This window comes from Pongo pygmaeus, chromosome 1 (genome assembly GCF_028885625.2).
Source record: "Pongo pygmaeus isolate AG05252 chromosome 1, NHGRI_mPonPyg2-v2.0_pri, whole genome shotgun sequence".
NCBI lineage: Eukaryota > Metazoa > Chordata > Mammalia > Primates > Hominidae > Pongo > Pongo pygmaeus.
This window is the reverse complement of record NC_072373.2, coordinates 100,720,913-100,745,260: the sequence shown is the minus strand read 5'-3', so window position 1 is coordinate 100,745,260 and position 24,348 is coordinate 100,720,913. Positions and strand designations below refer to the sequence as shown.

Sequence of the window (24,348 nt, the reverse complement as noted above, 5' to 3'; positions counted from 1 at the left end):
TGGCTCACACCTGTAATCCCCGTACTTTGGGAGGCCAAGGTGGGCGGATCACTTGAGGTCAGAAGTTCGAAACCAGCCTGGCCAACATGGTGAAACTTCATCTCCACTAAAATACAAAAATTAGCTGGGCGTGCTGGTGGGCGCCTGTAATGCCAGCTACTCGGGAAGCTGAGGCAGGAGAATCACTTGAACCCAGGAAGCAGAGGCTGCAGTGAGCCAAGATCACACCACTGAACTCAGCCTGGGACTCCATCAAAAAAAAAAAAAAAAAAGGCATAGGGTGGCAAATTGGAAAAAAAAAAAATCAAACTTTCCATGGCCTTTAAGAGAGACCTATCTTACATATTATAGCCCCCAGAGGCTCAAAGTAAAGTGATAGAGATCTGTTATGCAAATGGAAAACAAGGAAGGTCAGGAGTTGCTATTCTTGTTATCAAGTAAAACAGACTAAACCGACAACAGTTAAATAAAAAAAAAGACAAAGAAGGGCATTATATAATCAGAAAGCATTCAATTCAACAAGAAGATTTAACTATCCTAAATATATATGCACCTAACATCGAAGCACCCAAATTTATAAAACAAATACTACTAGACCTAAGCAAAGAAACAGACAGCCATGCTATACTAGTGGAGGACTTCAACATCCCACTGACAGCACTAGACAGATCACTGAGGCAGAAACCTAATAAGGAAACTTTGGACTTAAATTGGACTCTTGACCAAATGAACCTAATAGATGTCTATAGAATACCCTACCCAACAACCACAGAATATACATTCTTCTCATCTGAGCACAGAACATTCTCTAAGATTGACCACATACTCAGTCATAAAGTGAGTCTCAATAAATTTTTTTAAAAATGAAATTATATCAAGTATCTTCTCAGACTCCGGCACACCAGAGTAGGCCACACACTCATGTGCAGTGGCTTCAGGTATGGATCAGGGTCTTTCCCACTAATTGGCTTCAGTTATGATGTTGTAGGTCATCATTCTTCTGGCTTTAATATAAGAGAAGAAGGGATGTGGAAGAACTGGTCTCCAAGTGAGAGCATCCAGGGTGAAGAGTGTGGAAATAAGGGTCATTAGCACAAGAGAAGAGCCAGGTGATATCAAACGCATGTAGTAATGGCATAAAGGTGGAATGTTGCTCTCATTCTGCTGAAGTGGGCACCACGGAAACCTTGGTGCTACCACTCGCCAGTCAGGCCACAAGCCCAAGAACAGCACCAGGCGGTATAAGGACATATAAGAATGACATCACTTCAGATAGTCCTGAGAATGAGACCTATCCCTGCTTGGGGAAAACCACTCAGTGGGAGCAATAGTACCCTTCCTGCTTCCCTACCTGGGCTGATTGTAAGGAACAAGTGAAATCATGCACACCAATGTGCTTTAAACCTATAAAACTCTGCCCCAAGAAGCTATGTGCCCTTTTGAGACTCCCTAGACGTGGACAGAAACATAAAATTTCTGCCTTTCTACCTTTTCCTTGGTCAGCATTGCTGAGCACATGCTCCAGCCTCTCCCTCAGGCGGTCATTGAGGCTGACAGACTCCTCCAGGTGCTAGCACAGGTTCTGGATCTCAGCAAGATTCTTTTCCAGCAGGTCGGCCCCTACTGCAAACCACCAAGACATAGGAGAGGTAGGAGGTAGGGAAGCCTGATCATCCCTGGGCAGCTGTGGGGCATGCCTGGCATATCTCTGCAAGATCCCTACCTATCTCTATCTTTCTGTCAGCTTCTTCCTCTCTCCTGGGCATTCAGGAAGCACCAGGCAACTTTACTTAAAGCTCCTGGGCTTTCAATCACACGGTGGCCCCCTGTGAGGAAACACCACAGGCCTCCTCCCAGACAGAGACCACCAAGTACATCTAAGGGAGATGGACACATGGTGAGAAACTGCTAAAGGCCTCTAGGCAGAACTGGCCTAGTAATGGGAAAGGCTGTCTACCTCCTTGGCATGAACAACAATCCAGAGAATCTCCCTCTCTACCTCATCCCTCTCCCCCATGATGATCCCAACTCAACAACCTTTGAGATTTCACTCACTCACAGAGAGAAAGACCAAGGTAAATGCATATGAAATTAAACCAGGCTGTGAATAATGAGTGATAGTGAATGTTCTCCTTTAACCAGTTTTGGCAAAGAGAAACATGGAAGAGCCTGGGAAGGTATCAGGATCTGAAGCGGGAACAGGAGAGAAGGGAACAATCTCCAAGGAAGGAAAAAGATGCACAGAGAGAGGAAGCTGAGAATAGGCCTCACCCACTGGGTGATTTTGCATAGGGTCAGGTTTTTCTCTGAGAATTTAAAATGTCTTATTGTTACACTACCTGGGACACAGAAATGGAGCTGCTTCAAGTCATTCCTCTAAGTAGCTGCACTCCTAGCTGCCAGGTGCCAGGATGTTTGGCTCCAAATCCAAAAGTAATGTTTATGGGGGCAGGACTGGCACGTGGTTGTATGTACAGTGTGTGTGAAAGATGTCTGTGAAAGAGTGGAAAGAGTGTGTAGGGGTGGGTGACTCTGTAGAAATAGTTTCCCATCCTACAGTAGCTCCTGACCTAAGGAAGACCTTCCCCATGGAAATCTGAGCTTAGCATTCCAGGACAGTCTTAATCTAGGCCTAAGAAGGTTGTAGCACAGAGAGAAGGCAGCATTTAAGTGTGAGGTAACTTATCCTCCTTGTAGAGCACCTCAGAATGTCCCTGACTTCTCCTACTCTCCTGCCCAGAGTGAGTTCCTAGGTACGGTGGCTAGGAGAAGGCACTTACAAAGAACAAGCACTGAGCTGGTTCTCACTGTCTGGTTCTCACTGTGATAGGACACATATTGTCCTATCATTTTTTATGAACCAGGTTCTAACAGAGGAACCAAAAAATCCTCTGGCCAGGAAAGGAATGTGTCATTCCTATCAATGGGCTCGATTTCACCAAGTGCTCCTTTGTGTTTTACCAGAGGTTTATTAGAGGTTTACCAGAGGTTTACCAGAGGTTTATTAGAGGTTTCGGAGTTGGGCTGGTACAAAGAGGAGAAGGAGGCTAGGTCTCCAGATGCATTCATTTTTTGAGGCCTCATCTCTTCCCATGGGCCACTGCTACTGTGTTCTAGTGTCCTGCTCAGCTGGCCAGTGCTGCTCGAAGGATGGAAGGGCTGGGCAGACCTGGCTCCTTAGTTGCTGGGCAAAGCACTGAATCAGCAGAAATGGCAGGGCTGGCATCTGTCCAGAAATGAATGTGAGTGAGAAACCAACAGGGAAGTCATAAATGAGTGATTTAAAGGTAATTATAGTGAGTTGAATAGTGTCCTCCAAAAATTCATTCAGTTCACTTGGAACTTCAGAATGTGACCTTATTTGCAAATGGGGTTTTTGCAGAAATAATAAGGTAAGATGAGATGATACTGAATTGGGAGTATGTCTTAAATCCAACATGACCGATGTCCTTATGAGAGGAGAGGAGACACAGAGATAAAGAAACACACAGAGAAGGAGACCACGTAACAAGAGAGGCAGAGATTGGGGTGATGTGTCTACAACCCAGAAACCCCCAGAAGCCAGGAAGAGGCAAGGAAGGATCCTTCCCTGGAGTCTTCAGAGGGAGCATGGCCCTGCTGACTCCCTGATTTTAGATGTCTTCACCTCCAGAACTGTGAGAGAATACATTTCTGTTTTAAGATGCCCAGTTTGTGTTTCTTTGTTTTGGAAGCCCTCGAAAGCTAATAAAGCAATCCATGGAATGAAGACTAAGGCAGATGTCATCAGACTCATTTCCCAAGGACTCCCCATTTCACCCTAAAGTAAGTGGCATTTCTCAGCCTGTGACATAAGCAGTAGTGTTAGTTGTAATATCTGAGCATCACAGCGCACACACAGGAAAAATATGGGGCCCCTCTCCTAGCTCCCTTTATGGTTCCCAATGCTGGAATGATCCTGGGGAAGTACTTCAGAAATGTTTCTCCTAATAGCAGGACTCACAGCCAATCCTGGGAGTTCAGACAGTGAGGGGTGAAGCATTTTGTTGGTCTGTAAACAGGTGACTATTTATTCAACATTCTATGCCCTTGCCAGAAACACACCAGCTACTCCTTGCTGAGATTGTTCTACATTGAAGCTGTTGGAGGAGGAGGAGAAAATGGCCTCCACTTCTGGACAATGTGCAGAGAACCTAGACAGTGTTGCTTCCACTCCTGGTGGTTCTCGCTCTGGCCTCAGCTGACTCTGGACCTGCAGTGAAGCTGAGGGGGTGTCTGTCTAAGGCAAGTGGTGATTTGGATTCCACCTAGAATGGCTTTTGACACTGCAAAAATAATTCTTATGTACAGCTCACATTGTCTGGCTCCTGTCCATAGAATAGCTAGTGTACTCTTGCATAGAGGATTGTAGAATCAGAAAATACATGGCATCTTACAGCTCAATGATGCCATGAGAACATGGCCAGATCCTCTGGGCCCTTCATTACTGTCTCCCTTTGAGAGAAAAACACAGCTGGGGTGGCAGGGCCATAATTCAGAGAAAAGTTTTAGAGTCTTTCCCCTTTCAAGGATTATTATCAAGGGCTAAAGAATAGACAAGTTTCTCCTCTGAGCAGGTGGGAGTGAGGTTTCTGTTTGCCCTCAACAACATCACGTTCTTTTAGGAACTATGTTTAAATCAGTATCCAGTAGGTCTCTCCTTCTCCAATTTATAAAATATCAGATACTAATTAGAATCACTGTAAGGTAAAGAGTAAGGACAACTATGTTAAGTCTTTAATAAATGCCTGACTTAAAGTAGGAACTCAATCAAAATGTGATTCCCACCCCCTTTCAAACCTCCTTTATCTCAGAAAATCAGTTTACTCTCAACCATGGCCATAGGAAGTTCTAAGTTTTATCAGTAACCGTGATCAGTATTTTAATGTTCCATGGCCATACCACACGGGGAACATGCCCTACACTGCAGATGGAAAGCAACAGAGACTAGACTTTTGTGAAGGAAATTTAGCCTCACAATGTAGGTGTCATGCCAGTGCACTACAGGTTGACTGTTCTAGAAATTTTGGTTCAAAAACCAAAGAGGAAGTGGTGATAAACAGTTGCCCGTGTGAAAGGACAGTGACTTCAAGTGGGAAAGAGAAGGGCTTCGATCTCCCTCAGGAAAGAGTTGTGGCAAAAAGTAAGGCTGGTGCTCTCCAGATGCATCACGCCAGAGGCCACACCACACTGCAGGCAGTGGCAAGGATTGCAGGTAAGGGAAACATGGGCTTGCCCTTCTGCCATCTCTTGGGGCAGTGCTGAGGTTGAAACAAGTGCCTCTGGGCAACTGAATCAAGGATGTACATAAAAGTCCCATTGGCCCCTTGGAATAGGTGATGTACATATCAAGGGCAGCTCATCTATTTACAAATTCTTAGATAGAAGTGTAATACATGTAAGGTCTTGTCCCATCTTCAGAGGCCAGAACTCTGCTGGGTGCACAGAGCAGAAAAAGTGGAATGAGAAAAACACTGGCTCCAGAAGCCTAGCAAAAGAGGTGCTGAGAAGGAGTGAGCACCCATTGTATGCAGCCCCTGACTTCTCAGGCTGCAGAGTGAAATGCTCAGAACCTGAGCTTTGAGTCAGATAGACTCAAAGTGTATGTTACCCCAAGCTGCTTTGTCGTCAGTAAGGTCCTTAACTTTACTGAGCCTCAGTGACCTCCACTATAAAAGCAGAACACCACTACCTACTTGAGGGGATCACTGTGTCAATTAAATGAGGCAATATATGTATAGTGGTCACTATTGTGAGCATAATAGGTGCTCAATCAATGAGAAGTTCCTGTCTTTCCTTGGCTGCTATAATCTTAGAGGAAACATTTTGCCACTTTGCTCCTCATTGTGAAATGAGAAACAGGAATAGTACCAGATCAAAACCCATTATGGGCCGGGCATGGTGGCTCATGCCTGTAAGCCCAGCACTTTGGGAGGCTGAGGCAGTTGGATCACCTGAGGTCAGGAGTTCGAGACCAGCCTGGCCAACATGGTCAAACCCCATCTCTACTAAAAATATAAAAATTAGCCTGGCGTGGTGGCAAGCACCTGTAATCCCAGCTACTTGGGAGGCTGAGGCAGGAGAATCACTTGAACCCAGGAGGCAGAGGTTGCAGTGAGCTGAGATTGTGCCACTGCACTCTAGCCTGGGCGACAACAGCAAAACTCCATCTCAAAAACAGCAACAACAACAAAAAACCATTATGGCTCACTCATTACCTAAAATAGCCAATTTAGAAAAAAACACCAGATACAGCCAGGGACTAAAAATAATTTCTTGGTATTGTCCACATTAGGATATGATTCATACTGGCCTAAAACTTCAAACACTTTTCTCAAGAGGAAAATTAAAGAGAAAACTGAGCAGGAGAAAAATGAAAGTCTGGTTTAAAACTTAATCTCCTCTTCCCGTCTCTACCAAGGCTATCCCAAGGACCCTCTCAGGGAAATTCTCAGGAGGGACATGCTGGTTGGTGATAGACTCAGCTTGAACCTCACATCATGCCCCCATTCACTGATGGTTTAGAGGGTGTTACAGCAAACTTATTAGGATGATGGATGGGATCTGTAAATGTATAAACGATAAAGATGATTTAGTGGTGAACAAAAAATAGGAACTGTGGGTGTTTACCCCAGGGATTCCAGGATTAGGTGCACAATGTTAGCAACACTCATGTCCCTAGTTTGAAAGATGACATAATTGTGTGCAGTGAAGAGGAACTATTTGCCCCCTTTCTCCCCTTCCCAACTCATGCCCCCCAAGACCAACACCATGTATGTGCCAGAGAGGATCTAGTGACTGATGACATGTGAGACTGGGAATGGAAAAAAGCTACCTGAAACCCTTGGGGCTTATGCTCAGCACTGAGTCCTGGAGCTGTGCCCGACCAGGTACATCACAGTGGATCTACAGGGCCCGGCTGCAAAGATGCCACCTCTTGGCCTAGACAATGTGTGAGCTCCCAAAAACTGGAGCCATGTGGGTACTCACTGACTACAGCCACTGAAGGATGCACTTCCTCCTTGTCAAGCTGTGGAGACGTGCTGCTCAGGGAGTGATGTGGGGTAGACTGGGTGTGGTTGCTGCACCAGATCTGGGGCTGAGTCTGGGACCGGGCATCCCACTTGGTCTCTAGGACTTCTGTCACTTTGCTCATATTATGCATCTTCCTCAAGATACTAGTGGGATAAGAAAGAAGAAAAAATAAAGGTCACCTAATGCCACAGCTGTACTAATCTGGAGGCTCACAGGAGAAGTAAAGGGGAGGTCAAGAGGATCATTCCTTCAGAGGAGAAGCCAAACAATTCATTTCGGTTTCAGGATAGAGTACGGAGGGAAGAGGGGGACAGAGCAAGCAACAGTTGTCCGGTGCATTGGCTACAAACATCCTGAGGAAAAACGAAGCCATAATGAGCCCCTTAAATAACACTCATGATTCCTTCACAAGACACCCAGAGACCCATAAGAGTTCAACTCCAGGTAAGGGCATGGTGGTGCATGCCTGTAATCCCAGCAATTTGGGAGGCCAAGGCAGGAGAATTGCTTGAGTCCAGGAATTCAAGACCAAACTGAGAAACATAGTGAGACTCTCTCTCTACAAAAAATAAAAATAAAAAATGAGATGGGTGTGGTAGTGTGCACCTGTAGTCCCAACTATTTAGGAGGCTGAGGAGGATCACTTGAGCCCAGGAGGTCAAGGATGCAGTGAGCAGTGATCATGCCACTGCATTCCAGCCTGGGCAACAGAGCAAGATCTCATCTCAAAAATAAAATTTTTAAAATGTAAAAAAAAAAAAAAAAAAAAGAATTCAACTCACTCTGTGAACATAATTTTTTAAATAGTATTTGCCGTAGGCCATTTAAAATAGGTTCCCCAGGCAATGTAGCCTCACTGGTGTCTTGTAGTTTCTAGATCTCCTTCCCTAAGTATAGAGACACAGTATAAACTTTTGTTTGCAAGGAAAATTTGTAGCTGTTTAACACCTTCCAGCACTCCTTGGGTCACCCTTGAAGAAATCAGATATAATCTTACTCTGGTCTTTAAATAAGGGAAACCAGAGGTGATCCCTGGAGGTTCAGAAGACTCCTAAGACCCAGATAGGTTAGAGCAGCTCTATGTTACTAAATTGGTGAATTAATTGGTGAAAATAAAAGAATAATACATTTTTTAAAAAATTTTAAAAATGAGACTGCCTTATCACTAATACATGATGGTTTAATGGATAAATAAGCTATTTGTTTTTTACTAGCCATGTACGCTCCTGTTTCTTTGAGCTTCTGGCTCTTGCTTCTGGATCCTTCACCAGACTACACCTTCGATAGCCCCTGAAAATTTGGAGTTACCTGAGAGTCGAAGGCACCTGTCCTACTTGATTCTTCTTACTTGTACAGTCATCTGAGAACAAAATTCAAAAAGGACCAGTCATGCTTTAAGCAGGTCTCATTTCCCAGACTGCAAACAAACATGGAGTTCTATCTGGGACCAGAGACCTGACTACCTGATGCTTGCCTTGATTCCAGGATACTCTGAATTTTCCCAGATCTTGGGTTGAGTCTTTAGAGAGCTTGCCTGGCAGGCTTTCCTGAGCCCACCATGAAGGTCATCATCTCCACTTGCTTTGCCCTGAGTCACAGCAAAAAGCTAAAAATGTCTTTATTCCCACATATCATGGAACACGTATCCACTCCAGCCAAAGCCTCCAAGTCCTGGCATAAGGCCAGCACCCAAACCCATGGCTGTGTGTTCCACCATAGCTTTCATGCAGAACCTCCTCCCTTCTCCAAGGAGTTGATAGACATCCGTGTCCCACCTGCCATCAGGAGACAGCACAGTGAACTCAAGCCTTCTGCTACTATGGGCCCTTGGGTTCTCAAGGGGAAATTTCATGTAAAATGCTCCTGAAACAGCTAATTATCTCACTACCTTGTACTAGTACACACAGTGCCTAAACCATGCCAAAGTCAGCATGATTCTTTATCATTTTTTTGAAGTGCGCCGATTAATGTTACTTATTTAATCCCTAGAACAATCATGCAACATTCAAGGGCTGGAATTATTTGACTTAATTTTTTAGGTAGAGAAACAGAAATCAAAATAAATATTAACCTGTCCAGAGCTGGTAAGGAACACATATAAGCTAGAGGTAGGGTTTTTGGATTCCCAGTTCAGGGCCCTTCACAAAAACCAGCTGCCCCTGTTCCTTCTGTCTTTCTGCCAATTAGTTTCAGATGAATACCATCATCCCCGGGGATGCCTCCTGCCCTAACAGTCATATTCCATGAGGGATGGAGGTGCTGGTGATCATCATGGCATCCTCAACCCTTCTTGGAGCTCCTCACCAGCCAGTCCTGACTCTGTCATGGTCTTAAGGTGGTGATTACAAAGCAGGACACCAGGTTGAAAAGTGACTTGTGAATAGGAGTGGGATCCTGTGAACTTAGGACCTTGGGAGAGACTGAAAATCTTCCTAAGCTCTGCGGCCAACTTACCTGTGCTGAATTTTCTGGCAAGGCTCTCTGCCAGCTGGCTTCCTTTGGCCAGCTGCTCGCAGAAGTGCTGCTCCATATAGTGGTCAACGTTATTGCTGTGGAGTAGCTCCTCAAAGGTCTTTAGTGTGTTCTTCACATGCTGGATGAGAAGAGCAGAGGCCACTCTCCCAAGCTTCATCTTCTGCCGTAGATGGGTTAACTCTCGAGCCTGATCCTGAATCAAGGAATGATACTTCCTAAAGTAGAAAAAAAGAAGCAAAGGTAGATAGGAATAACTGATAGGTTATAGCAATTTAGAAGAAGGAACTTGAGAGTATCACCAAAGGAGGCCACACACTGAATTCTAGCATATGATTAGTGTCCTGAATATGGTAAAAGGAATGAAGGAAATGAAAACAATCTTTATGTGAAAGATCCCTTCTAAGATTGTCATTTTCCTTGCCACTTGCTAAAGAAGAAAAATCACTTGATCATATTAATAGATGAAGAAAAAGCATTTGACAAAATTCAACACTCATTCATCATAAAAACTCTCAACAAAGTGGGAATAGAGGAGACCTTCCTCAACTTGATAAAGAACATCTATAAAAACTCTACACTAATGTCATACTAGAAACTAGAAGCTTTCTCACTAGCATCAACAATAGGGCAAGAATTTCCCCGCTTACCACTCCTTTTCACCATCATACTGGAAATCCTAGCTAATGCAGTAAGATAAGCAAAGGAAATAAACGGTATACAGATTAGAAAAGATGAACTAAAACTGTCTTTGTTCACACATGACGCAGTTATCTATGTATTATAGAAAATCTCCAACATGGTGAAACCCCGTCTTTACAAAAAATACAAAAATTAGCCGGGCGTGGTGGCATGCGCTTGTAATCCAGCTACGTGGGAGGCTGAGGCAGGAGAATTGCTTGAATCCGGGAAGCACAGGTTGCAGTGAGCTGAGATTGTGCCACTCCACTCCACCCTGAATGACAAAGTGAGACACTGACTCAAAAAAAAAAAAAAAAAGGCCGGGCACGGTGGCTCATGCCCGTAATTCCAGCACTTTGGGAGGTCGAGGCAGGCAGATCACGAGGTCAGGAGATCGAGACCATCCTGGCTAACACGGCGAAACCCCGTCTCTACTAAAAAAACAAAATAGTAGCCAGGCTACTCAGGAGGCTGAGGCAGGAGAATGGCGTGAACCCAGGAGGCAGAGCTTGCAGTGAGCCGAGATCGAGCCACTACACTCCAACCTGGGCAACACAGTGAGATTCCATCTCAAAAAAAAAAAAGAAAGAAAAGAAAAGAAAATCTGAAAGAATTGACAACAAAAATCTCCTGGAACTAGTAAGTGATTATGTCAAGGTAAAATCTAACAAAACATGTACAAGATCTGTATGAGGAAAACTGCAAAACTCTGTTGAGAGAGCTCAAAGAAGCACTAAATACACAGAGAGATATTCTGTGTTCATGGACAGGAAGACTAAATATTGTCAAGATGTCAGTTCTTCCCAACTTGATCTAAAGATTCAATGCAATACCAATCAAAATCTCAGCAAATAAATTTTGTGAATATCAACTAACAGATGCTAAGGTTTACATACAGAGGCAAAAGACCCAGAATGGCCAACACAATATTGAAAAGGAACAGAGGGCTGATATGACCTGACTTCAAGACTTACTGTAAAGCTACAGTAACCAGGACAGTATGAGATTTGTGAAAGAAAAGACAAATAAGACAGTGGAACAGAATAGAGATTCCAGAAGACTGCAAAATATAGCAGATTGATCTTTGACAAAGGGACAAGGGCAATACAATGGAGAAAAGATAGTATTTTCAACAAATGGTGCTGGAACAGCTGGACATCCACATGCAAAAAAAGTGAATCTAGACACAGACTTCACATTCTTCATGAAAACTTACTCAAAATGGATCATAGGCCTAAATGTAAAACATAAAATGATAAAAAAAAAAAAAAACCCTAAAAGATAACAACAGCAGAAAATCTAGATGACCTTGGGTTTGGTGATGACTTTTTATTTATTTTATTTATTGATCTAAAGAGTCAATGCAATACCAATTTTAATTTAGAGACAGAGTCTGTAAATAAATTAACTATTTTATTTATTTGTTGGAGGGCATGATTATGGCTCACTGAAGCATTCCTTGGGTGTGATCATGGTGTGATTGTGGCTCACTGCAGCCAAACTCTTGGACTCAGGTGATCCTCTTGCCTCAGCCTTCCAAAGTGCTGGGATTACAGGTGTGAGCCACCGAGCCCAGCTATATGATTACTTTTCAGATATAACACAAAAGGCATGATCCATAAAAGAAATAATTGATAATCTGGACTTCATTAAAATTAAAAACTTCTGCTCTACAAAAGGCACATCAAGAGAATGAGAAGACAACACACTGGGAGAAAATATTTGCAAAAGACATATCTGGTAAAGGACTATTATCCCAAATACACAAAGAACTCTTAAACTCAACAATAAGAAAATGAACAACACAATAAAAAATGGGCAAAAAACCCTGAACAGACACCTCACCAAAGATGATGGCAAACAAGAATATGAAAAGATGCTTAACATCATATGTCATTAGGGAATTGCAAATTAAAACAACGAGATACCACTCTACACCTATTAGAATGGCAAAATCCAGAACACTGATAACAGCAAATGCTGGTAAGGATATGGAACAACAGGTATTCTCATTCCTTGCCAGCGGGAATGCAAAATAGTACAGCCACTTTGGAAGATAGTTTGGCATTTTCTTGTGAAACTAAACATACTCTTACCAAATGACGTAGCAATCTGCTCCTCAGTATTTTCCCAAGTGAGCTGAAAACTTAAATTCACACAAAAACCTGCACATGATGTTTATAGCAACTTTATTCATAACTGCAAAAACTTGGAAGCAACCAAGATGTCCTTCAGTAGGTGAATGGATAAATTTTGATACATGCAGTCAGTGGAATATTATTTAGTACTAAAAAGAAATGAGTTATGAAGCCATGAAAAGACATGAAAGAACGTTAAGTGTGTAAGTGAAAGAAGCCACTCTAAAAAGGCTACATACTGTATGACTCCGACTATATGACACTATGGAATAGGTAAAACAGTGGAGACAGTAAAAAGATCAGTGGTTGCCAGGTGTTAAGGGGGGAAAGGAGAATGAATAGGCAGAGCACAGAGGATTTTTAGGGCAGGGAATAGTCATTCTTTATTACAATGGTGGATACATGCCATTATACATTTATACTTGTGTCAAAACCTATAGAATATACACCACCAAGAATGAACCCCACTGTAAACTGTGGACTTTGGGTGATGATGAGTCAATGTAGGTTCATCAGTTGTACCAAATGTTATCACTCGGGGGCAAGATGTTTATAGTGAGGGAGGCTGTGTTCATGCAGGGGTAGGGGGCATATGGGAACTCTCTGTTACTTTCCACTCAATTTTGCTGTGAACTTAAAACTGCTCTTAAAAAGTCTATTAAAAAAAGAATGACCACAGAAGTATAATTTTTAAAAATATATTTGATGAAGTGGGTGTAGTGTAGGCTTTGTGAATCGAGAGCACAGGATTCTAATGTTATCTCTGCCAGAGGCTATTATGCAACTTTGATCAAATGACTCTCTCTTAGGGCCTAAGTGTTCTCAGTTCTAAAATGAGGAAATGAGACTAACTGACTCTAGAGTTTTTTGGGTGTTTTGTTTTGTTTTGTTTTGTTTTGTTTTGTTTTGTCTGAGATGGAATCTTGCTCTGTCATCCAGGCTGGAGTGCAGTGGCACGATCTTGGCTCACTGCAATCTCCGCCTTCCAGGTTCAAGCAATTCTCCTGCCTCAGCCTCCCGAGTAGCTGGGATTACAGGTGCCCACCACCATGCCCAGCTAATTTTTGTATTTTTAGTAGAGACGGGGTTTCACCATGTTGGCCAGGCTGTCTCCAATTCCTGACCTCAAGTGATCCGCCCACCTCAGCCTCCCAAAGTGCTGAGATTACAGGCACGAGCCACTGCGCCTGGCCTAGAGTTATTTTAGCTCTAACTAACATTATTCTCTGGGTCAGTGAAATTTAAGTGGAATATATTGGGCAGTGACCTAATGGAGCATGAAGCAGGATTTGAATCACTTCCAAAGCTGTGCACCAACCACTTAGGCAAATTAGTGATTTCAGTAACTTAGTATTTCAGTAACTGGTGCTCACAGGCAAATGCCTAATGGGTTAACCCCATATTATTTAAATGCTTCCAAAAAGCTATAGGAAAATGGCCATTAAAAACAAACTGACAAATCTAGCCAACAGGCCACTATTTGACAATTCTGCAAGCTTATTTTTAAAATTCAGCTTATCAAAACTGCCATTCCAGAAGCCAGGGACCTGAGTTTCCATAGAGGTTGGAGTAGAATAGAGGGGCCTCTGTATAAATCTACCTCCTCGGGAACTGGGACAGTTCAGCATTCACCAGAGTAATATATGAAGAAACAGGAGATTCCTACATGCTCCTGGGGATCCAGAAGAGAGACCACTCACATGACTGGAAGATTTCCAGCTCAGGTAACCATGAAGACCATATATTTGGTGAATACATGCAATGTTAGTTAGAATAAAGCCAAATTTCTCTGAATAATATAAAGTCATTACTAATAAAACTTTTATAGATTTTTCTCTAAAGAAATTTCCAGGAAGGTGTTAAGAGAAAGCCCTACAATTAAGGTATGGAGGCTGGCTGCAGGCCCTGAAAGCTACTCTGACGAGCAAAGACTTAATGCTGATAGTGGGAAGTCTCTTACCCACTGCAGGATACAGAGAATTCGGCTTCCTCAGGCCGAGGCTTCTGCTCATTCACTCCCTTCTCAGCAGGTCCTTTCTTCTCTGAGGGCTGATGCATCCCAGCCTTCTGTTGGGACATTTTCTCATGAAGAGCTCTCTTACAGCTGTCTTTGAAAGGAAGGACAGAGAAGAAAGATGTCTATGTCTCCACAATGGCCAGGCTTTTCTCCAAAACTACCTAAAGCAATTGAAACAAAATTATGGCTTACAGAGGTTAGATTATTAGTGGAGATCCTGTAGGACGATAGAATCTCAAGAGCAGAGCCTACCAGGAAGTAGAGTGAAGCCTACAAGTTCCTCAGCCATGAGGACCCAACAATCCACTGGGTAAAAGAAAGATGCAGCAAGTGCTGGGGTGGGGTTGGGGTGGGTGCTGTTATGAGGAGGAAGGGGAGGTCCCACAGGTGTTTAGAAGAAAAAACACGCAAATGATGAAATAAATGAATGAAAACAAATGGGGTTTAAACTGAGCTAAGGGATGAGTATTTTTGTTTCTTATAGCTGAGATAAGGTTCTTATGAAGTTCCCAGGGAATGTCCCTTCAGAGGTCAGGAAGCATTTTGCTTCCACAAGTTTTGAGAGTCATGAAGGCAGGAACACATTTTGAGATGCCAGAGCTCAAATCCCATGTCACTGGGACATCAACAATAGTGCTTGGGGAAGACTCTGGGTGCCAGCTCTTGAGTCACAATCACAGAATTAGAATGTGGAAGTAGCTACAGAACCCAAGGAAGCCCTGCCTTCTGATAGCCACACTCAATGCAAGGTTGCGTGTTTCACCCTGGAGGTCTCTATATCAGGGGAGGCCACCCCCTCAACAGCCAGCTTTTTTACCCTTTTGCTTATGTTGTCAACCAATTTCTAACCACAGCAAAATAACCTAAGTATACCTCTCCTTGAAAACATCAAAACATTTTCTCAGCAGCTTTTATTTTCTGGAAGACAATTTCAATAAAAATAATTCTTGTGGCTTTTCCTAAATGAATTTTTTTTTAACTTCTAGTGAGTCTTACTCTTCATTTTTAGGAACTCTCCAGGTTTTCACTTCCTACATTCTTTCAAGAGTATAGTGACTAAAACTGGAGAATAATCATCTAAGTCTGACTAATAAATTTAGCCTCATGTTGTATTACCTTTTAATACATAATAAATAATATATCCCAATGCGATACTTGCTTCCTTTCCCTTGCAGTAGCAACGTGTAGGGGTTTCATTTAATATGAGGTCAATTTTAACCTTCCAAACTCCCATCCCACCCACCTTTGCTTGCACTCATGGGAAGGCTCAGTCTATATCTGGTTTGCCCACATTCCTAGGCTATAGACCTCTAGGACTCCCAATTTGAGAGGCACCATTTTTTTGGAGGGTACTGAATTTTGATTTCTGTCTCCTTTGCATCCTTACCAATGAAAACTGCTTTCAGCCACTCTCTGCTAGCCTCTCACCAGCACAGAGCTGAATTCACAAATGCCTTGAGGGGAAAACCTTTACCAAGTGTTCAGCTCACATCTCAATTCATTCTAGAATCTTGGCTTTTCAAGTCAAAATACCTGGACAGCTCCACATGTCTACCCACTCCCCACCCCCATGAGGTTACTTAAAGTGCTGCTGTTTTCTCTGATTCTTAACCACTGCCCTCTCCCCAGCTTCTCAGCCTCTTGTCCCTTACCAAGAACTAGCAAATACCCTGAGGGGGAAAAATTGTTTCATTCCAATGATCTTCTTTTTCTCTCTCTCTCTCCACCCCCTTTCTGTAGCTGGCTCTGTGGGTCCTAGCTTTTGAAAGACTTCAAACAGAATTCCTTTAAACCAGATTTTATCTACTTCTTTTCAAAGGGAGTGCTGATTTGCCACAAAGCTCCATTGTAACTGAAAGAGGAAATCTTCTACAAATTCCAGGTAAATCAAATTTTCCTACCTTGATTTTTGAAGAAAACAAAAAAAAGAGAAGAGGCCACTGGTAGGTACATACTTGCATTTTTCTTGTAATACTTAGGTAAGTCTGAATGGGTATTACAGGCTCTTGCTAGAATCATGTGCCAAAGATTGTCTACCATGACCTAAACAATCAGGCCTGTCCAAGGTCCAAGAATTTGATCAGGTTGGATCCAGTCCTCTGGTGCACTAACAGAGATCCCGTCGGAGGATAGAATCCTGCTATAGGATTCTATGTCTGCACTTTGAATAGACACTTCAAGTAACCAGTTTTTCAGACACCTGGCCACTAATGTGGGGAGAAGAGGTCAAACAAACCATTGAACTTTCTAATTTATTTTAGGGAATGTTAAAAGTTCTCACTGGTACAGTTAGAAATGAAAACAAAGACATAGTAATAATAGTAATAATAATAATAACTGTTTCAAGAGCATTATTATGTGACTGGCATGGTTCCCAAGTTCTTTACTGTGTAGTAACTTATTTAGTCCACATAACAACCCTACAAATAGTGTTGATTTTTTTGTTTGGTTGTTTTTGTTGTTGTTGTTGTTGTTGTTGTTGTTTGAGATGGAGTCTCTCTCTGTCACCCAGGCTGGAGTGCAGTGGTGTGATCTCAGCTCACTGCAACCTCTGCCTCCCAGGTTCAAGCAATTCTCCTGCCTCAGCCTCCTGAACAGCTGGATCACAGACCCCACCACCATGCCCAGCTAATTATTGTATTTTTAGTAGAGACAGGGTGGTTTCACCATGTCAGCCAGGCTGGTCTCAAACTCCTGATCTCAGGTGATCCACCTACCTTGGCCTCCCAAAGTGCTGGAATTACAGGCTGAGCCACCCTGCCCAGCCGATAGTGTTGATTATTACAACCCCTTGTTGCAGATGAGAACATTGCACTGAAAGGCTGAGCTTACCTTTCCAGTTGTCCCATCATCTCTATGAGAGTGAGAGCCAGGACTCATCCAGACCCTTGCTCTGAGCCATTAGGCTTGGTGGTAACTAAGAAGATCTCACTAAGATGCGCATTCCCTCCTTCTTTCTCAATCTCCAAGCTTTTGAGGAGAAAATGGAAATTAAAAGGCCTACAAGATGGCTATTATTTTAAAAAGAAGGAAAGAAAATTATCAGTGTTGGTGATGATGTGGAAAAATTGAAACCCTTGTGCACTGTTGTTTGGAATGCATTAGGTTGGTGCAAAAGTAACTGCGGTTTTTGTCATTACTTTTAATGGCAAAAATCGCAATTACTTTTGCACCAACCTAATAAAATGGTACAGCCACTGTGGAAACCCATATGGTGGTTCCTCAAAATATTAAAAATAATTATCACATGATCCAACAAATTTACTTCTGGATATATACTCAAAAGAACTGAAAGCAAGGACTCAGATATTTGTGCACCTACATCAATAGCAGTATTACAATAGCTAAAGACGGGAAACAACCCAAGTGTCCAACAACAGGTAAACGAATAAACAAAATGTGGCAAATACATGCAATGGAATATTATTCAGCCTTAAAAAAGAAAAGAAATTCTGACACATGCTACAACATAGATGAACCTGAGGACATTATGCAAAGTGAAATAAACCAGTCACAAAAGGAAAAATACTATATAATTCTGCTTATATGAAGTACCTAGAGTAGTCAAATTCATAGAGATAGGAAATAGAATGGTGGTTGTGCCAGGGGCTAGGGAGGGAAGAATGGGAAATTAATGGGTATAGGGTTTAGGAACTTTAGTCTAAGAAAGTAGAATATCGGATGCCAGAAATTCAGTTTTCTTTCTGTTCCAAGATCCCTTTAGCTAGAGCAACATATTGAAGTCAGAGTTCCTAAGGGAAAATCATTGTGTATGGAGATCATCCTTGTGGATCAAATGTGAATCAACAGTAGATCAAAAGATATTCCACTTTTGCAGATATTGATATTTGTTGGACCCATAAGATTTTATCTAGTATTAGATAGATAAGATGTGAACCACTTCTCAACACTGCAGACTCAAATACTAGGAAATACTAAGAACCTCAGGACAAACAAATAGCCAGTCCAAAAAGACTCACAGACTAGATAAGCTGTCATCTACCACCTAACAGATAATGTATCCCTGTTAACCACTATCCCCAGATGTTCATTTCATAAAATCAAAAACAGAATTCCATGCTGATCATGGAAAAAAATAGTTGACAATGTACAAATGAGACAGAGAAAAAATACTTATCTAAGAATTACATTTAGTGTCTAAAAGCCAAATAGCTCAATTTCTGCTCATGAGATTCAACAGATGAACTAAGGGAACATATGCCAATAGCTCTGAGATTACAGGTCCGCATGGGATGCCCATAAGGTGCAGGATTCTATTAGCTAAGATTATATGTCTCAGGTGGGCAAATCTTTGTGGAAATAGCAAGAAAAAAGAAAAACTGTCAAGGAATAATACAGAGACAGTGTGATGGTTAATTTTATGTGTTAACTTGGCTAGACCACAGTGCCCAGGTATGTGGTCAAATATAATTCTGGAGGATTCTGAGAAAGGGTCTTTTGGATGACAGTAACATTTGCATTAGTAGACTTTGAGTAGAGCAGGTTGCCCCATGTCATGTGGGTGGACCTCATCCAATCAGTTGAAGGCCTGAATGGAATGAGATTGACCTTCCTGGAAGAGGAAATTCTACCATCAGAATATCTTAGGACTTAAATAACAACTCTTCCCTGGGTCTCCAGCCTGCCTGCCTTGAACTTTCACAATCATGTGAGCTAATTCCTTAAAATAAATCAATAAAAATAGATAATAGATGGATGATTCTGTTTCTCTGGAGAACCTTGACTAATACAGATAGCATACTAATTCACCCTTGCCATTTATAGAGGAAAGAGTGGAGTAATAAATATCAGAAACCAATAATGTTTTTCTTCCCTTGAGTAAGCTGCTTGGCACAAAGCTATTAAAGAGGTGACTCTAGCCTGGTCTTCTCCAGACCTGGTCACCACAGAAATAAATTATAGCTATACAAAATATCTTGGAAGTTTAGCTGAAGAGATGGGGAGATACCCTACTGCTCAATGTCCACCATGTCATCTGTTGTACCTCCCCTTAGTTAAGTCAGGAGGGCAACACTCCATTTATTTTTTATTTTATTTTGTATGTATGTGTGTGTGAGATGGAGTCTCGCTCTGTGGCCCAGGCTGGAGTACAGTGGCGTGATCTTGGCTCACTGCAACCCTGCTTCCCAGGTTCAAGTGATTCTTGTGCTTCAGCCTCCCGAGTAGCTAAGATTACAGGCACAGGCCACCATCTGTGCTAATTTTTGTGTTTTTAGTAGAGATGGGGCTTCACTATTTTGGCCAGACTGGTCTCGAACTCCTGACCTCAGGTGATCCGCCCACCTCAGCCTTCCAAAGTGCTGGGATTACAGGTGTGAGCCACAGCGCCCAGCCCCTTTATTTATCAGACAGATGTATAGAAAGTTTATTGTGCTAGCAAGAGTATGAAGAAAAGGATTCTCTGAGTTGAAAAAACAAATTGGAATATAAATTGGTACCACTTCTATGGAAGGCAAATTTACAGGGCTTATTAATTAAAATAAAAAACGTGTACTGTAACCACTATGATACAGCAATTGCACTTCCAGAACTCTACCCTATAGAAATCCGTGTACAAATAGCAAAAGATATTTGCACAGGAATGATGACCGCAGCATTATTTGTAATCGTAAAATCATAGAACCAACTTAATTTCAAAAACAACATGTAAAGGGTTAGATGATGGAATAAACAAAAGAAGAAATGCCTTCATCAAAAATAATGCAGAGGATAATAATAATCTTGAGTCTACTGATAACATTATTGATAGAGCGATTATTAAATCTAGGCACATCCTGTAAATGAGGTATTATTATCATCCTCATATTACAGTTGAAAAAATATTGAGGTACAAATAGCTTGTCAATAGCCCAAAGGCACAAAGAGAAGCAAGATTTTATCCAGAACCCGTGAACAGATCACACAAAGTTTCTCTTGTTCCCTGGTCCAAGGAACGGAACTTCTGTACCTTCCAACTACATTTCTTTCCAGCAGAGAGACCTTCTTGGAGGATGAGAAGCAGCCACTAGTTGACAGGAGGGGAAGTGAGGAATGTAGTCTTCAACGGAGCAGACCACCGTGGGAGTTATAAAAAGTCAGTAACGCCTCTGGGTGGGCTCGAACCACCAACCTTTTGGTTAACAGCCAAACGCGCTAACCGATTGCGCCACAGAGACGTGGCTAAGCTCCTGACTTCGTTCTAAAAGACGGTAAGCTGTCACTAAACGCTAGCTAGCACCATCAGCCTTTTGTAAAATGACTGGGTAATCTCCAAAGCCTCGGAAAGCCGGAGCAGTCAGAGCGACGAATCTACTGGTTTGTCAAGTTTGAAACCTGTGCGTTGAGTGATTCCGAAACGCCCCGCACCCCGCCTTGCCCCCTCACCTGCCTGAGAAGCCGGCGCTTCCGGAGATGCCGGGATCGCAACCCCTGTTAGAGCGACTTGGGCCCCAGGGAAGCTCTAACGCCCAGGGCACTCAATTAGGACTTGTTGAATTAATAATACATTTGAGAGACAGAACATACAATCGAACAATGGCCGGACTATACATAAAAATATAACTGTGATCCACAACCTGGGGCCACCTGCCCAAGAAATCAACTTCCTTATCTACAAATAAACAACCGGGGAAGCCAGCCTGCTACTATATAAGTCAGACTCACAGGGAGCCAGGCAGTTATCTGTAGTAACAAACAATAACATCCATAACAATCGGCTCCAAATGGCCAGAGCTTGGTTAGTAACTGACACTTTCCCTAATTTATGTTCCCTCTTGCAACTTAAGACCAACAAGGGAAAGCCAAATATGCACCCCTAACCAAGCACACAGGATGTCCCCCTTCTAGTTAGCCCACAGGCAGCTTCCCCACACCAACAGTCTCCAATCAGGGCACACCTGAAGCCTTCCCTTTCCTCAGCTATAAAGCTGTCCCACTCCTCTGCCTACCTTCTAAGCGCTGTCAAAATGCAAGTGCCGGTGGCTGATGCTGGTGGCTGATGCCGGTGGCTGACGCCCTTGCGTCAGAATAAATAACCATTGCTTTTTTCATTTGATTGGCCTTCATTTTCACACTTTGTCATCTTTAAGCTTTTAGTCCTTTGAAGGATTCTGAGAGTGGAAAATAAATGAAAGGATTTTTCAAAGGGGGAAGTTATTTTTTTAAAGGCTTTATTCTGGTCAACTGATTTCCAAGTGTGCAGTGTCCCATGGGGTAGGCCACAAAGAGGCCTAGAGTGCACCATCTGTGCTGCTGCAGCTCCTGGCTCTCAACAGAACTCTAAGTCCTCATGATCAGATCAGCTTCCAAGGGCCTAAACCTCCTATTACCACCAACTTGGGGATTAGGAGTTCAACAAATAAATTTGGTGGGGGGACGCAGGCACACAAACATTCAGACCATAGCAGTGCATAAAGGTAGCTCATCACTGAAGTTTTAATTTGTGTTTCCCTAGCGAGTAATGATTTTGAACATTTTTCTTACGTCTTTTGGGGTCAGTGGGCAAGATCAGGAAAGGGGCAGGGACCAAAGGAGACATGAAGAGGGAAACAGCAGGGACAATGAGACCTCCCAGGAGACTTGTGCAGAGGCAAAGGCTGGATCCTGAGAGATGAGAATTGTTTTTGTCATGTATTTGAATGGGAAGAAATAGAGAAAAGACATGAAAGAGAAAAAAACGCAAGAACTTGTAGCTATCCAAGAACAAAACAGGAAAATATTGTGGATATTTTTGCATCAAAAATATTAAAAGCAGCCCACTGGCAACCCCAGGTTTATGGTGCACCATGATGATATAATTGTTAGTACTCTTCACTGTGGCCGAAGCAACCTTGGCTGGAATTGGAGCCGCAGTAGCATCTGGCTTGCTTCTTGGCAAGATTTGGTATGTGTTACAGTTTCACTTTTTAAATCCCCTTACCAACTGCACCCAGTAGCTGTGGTCAGAGAGCAGGGTTTACTGTGTCTCCCTGTGATGCAGTCAGGACAAGAGAAGGAAACCCCCACAGTGCACTAACCTAGGGCAGAATCTCTGGGGAAGGTTAGAAGGGACCGTGTGTCTGAGCATGTGCAGGAACCATCTCAAAAGGTAGGGCCCTGACTCTTCAGGAGCCTTGTCTGTAGCGTCAACTGACATAATGGTGTGGTAATAACCATTTTTCTGGCTGAGATATTTCAAAGGTCAGTAAGGCCTTTTTAGATGCAATGACAATGAGCTTTGTATGAGTTCTCATTCAACAAGGTATTTTACAATAAAATCTGATCATATAAAACCCAATAAATATAATAGAACCTAAACTGGATGCCATCCTCCACCTCCCTCACCTAATTATTTGGCGGGGGAATGGGAGCGCTAATAGTACATTATTGAAGTATAATTCACATAGAGTAACATGCACAAATCTTAAGGGCATAGAAACGTAACCATCGCCTAGATCAAGTTATAGAAAATTTCCATCAGCCCAGAAAGGTCAATAACCTCCTTTAGATTCCCAGCCACCTTCCTTTCACTTAGACAAACCATTCTGATTTCTATCTTCACAGATGAATGTTGACTGTTTCTGAAATTCACATAAATGAATATACTTTTTTGTGTCTGACTTCTAATTTCATTCAGCATAATGTTTTTGAGATGCATCCATGTTTTGAGTATATTATTTTGGTGTTATTGATGACTGTTATTTCTGTGTGGATGACTGGGTTATTTCCAATTCTGGCTCTCGTGAACAAAGCTGCTATATTCTAGTACAATTCTTTTTGTAGACATATGCACTCATTTTTCTTCAGTTTATACCTGGAAGCGGAGTTGCTAGGTCATGGAGTAGGTCTAAATTTAACTTTATTATAAACTGCCAAACAGTTGTCCAAAATGGTTGTGCTATTTTACCTCCTCACCAGCAATGAGAGTATAGTTACTCCACATTCTTGTCAGTACTTCTTGTCTTTCAAATTTCTTCTATTCAAGCTGTTAAAATACCTTAAACCGAGTAGCTTACAAACAACAGAAATTTATTTCTAACAGTTCTGGAGGCTGGGAAATCCAAGTTCAAGGTGCCAGCAGACTCTGTGTCTGATGAGGGCTCACTGTCTGGTTCATAGGCTGTGCCTTCTCCATGTGTCCTCACACGGTGGAAGGGCAAACAAGCTCCCTCCAGCCTCTTTTATAAAGATACTAATCCTATGCATGAAGGCAGAGTCCTCATGATCTGATCAGCTTCCAAGGGCCTAAACCTCCTATTACCACCAACTTGGGGATTAGGAGTTCAACAAATAAATTTAGTGGGGGGAGGCAGACACACAAACATTCAGACCATAGCAGTGCATAAAGGTAGCTCATCACTGAAGTTTTAATTTGTGTTTCCCTAACGAGTAATGATTTTGAACATTTTTTCTTATGTCTTTTGGCCATTTAGAAATTTTGTGTGTGTGAAGAAAGCCTATTCATGTATTTTGCTCATTTTTAAATAGCTTGGCTTTTATTATTAATGTCTAAAACTTCTCTCTAAATATTCAATATCTGAGTTATTTTTCAAATAAGCATACTGCAAATATCTTCTCCCAGTCTTAAGAAGGCTTGCATTCTTTCTTGTGGTAATTTTTTGATAAGCAGTTTTTAATTTTGATGAAATCCAATTTTCTTATTTCTTTGTGACCTCTAAGACATCTTTCCTACCCTATGATTGTGAATATATTTTCCTACATTTTCTTCCAGAAATGTGTTTTTATTTTTATTTTTAAATCTATAATTCTTCTTAATTTCATCTCCTGATCTCAGCACAATGCTTAACCACTATAAAATCCACAACTTGCAGACCAACAGTTCAGTCTCCCAGGAATTTGTATAACCCTTGATGTAACATTTACAGTAGTTTCCTGCTGTGCTCTTTGACAACTATAGATCCTTGTGCTTCCACCCCCCACCCCTTGCCTTCTCCCTTCTCTCTCCTCTTTTCACCCCTACAGGGTGAGAAAACCAGGAAGACCTAAAAC

At 42.2% G+C, this 24,348-nt stretch overlaps 1 protein-coding gene and 1 non-coding gene across 8 annotated transcripts in view; both read right to left on the bottom strand.

The window, feature by feature from the left end:
- LOC129028582 (neuroblastoma breakpoint family member 6-like protein) overlaps positions 1-24,348 on the bottom strand; it is a 70,243-nt gene that overhangs the window by 42,239 nt on the left and 3,656 nt on the right. For 3 of the 7 annotated variants that reach the window (XM_054474272.2, XM_054474275.2, XM_054474273.2), the window contains exons 3-6: positions 14,305-14,452; positions 9,508-9,743; positions 8,362-8,413; positions 7,009-7,196 (exon numbers count right to left, since the gene is read on the bottom strand). In XM_054474272.2, coding sequence (XP_054330247.1) covers positions 7,009-7,196; positions 8,362-8,413; positions 9,508-9,743; positions 14,305-14,452 — 624 coding nt within the window. Of the gene's footprint in view, positions 1-2,959; positions 3,227-4,027; positions 4,243-6,282; positions 6,583-7,008; positions 7,197-8,361; positions 8,414-9,507; positions 9,744-14,304; positions 14,523-14,553; positions 14,980-24,348 lie in introns of those variants that run through there. The other 4 variants (XM_054474276.1, XM_054474271.1, XM_054474277.1 and 1 more) reach the window with 4 other exon arrangements.
- On the bottom strand, positions 20,464-20,537 carry TRNAN-GUU (transfer RNA asparagine (anticodon GUU)). Its single transcript has one exon. It is a non-coding gene; the product is annotated as a tRNA-Asn (tRNA).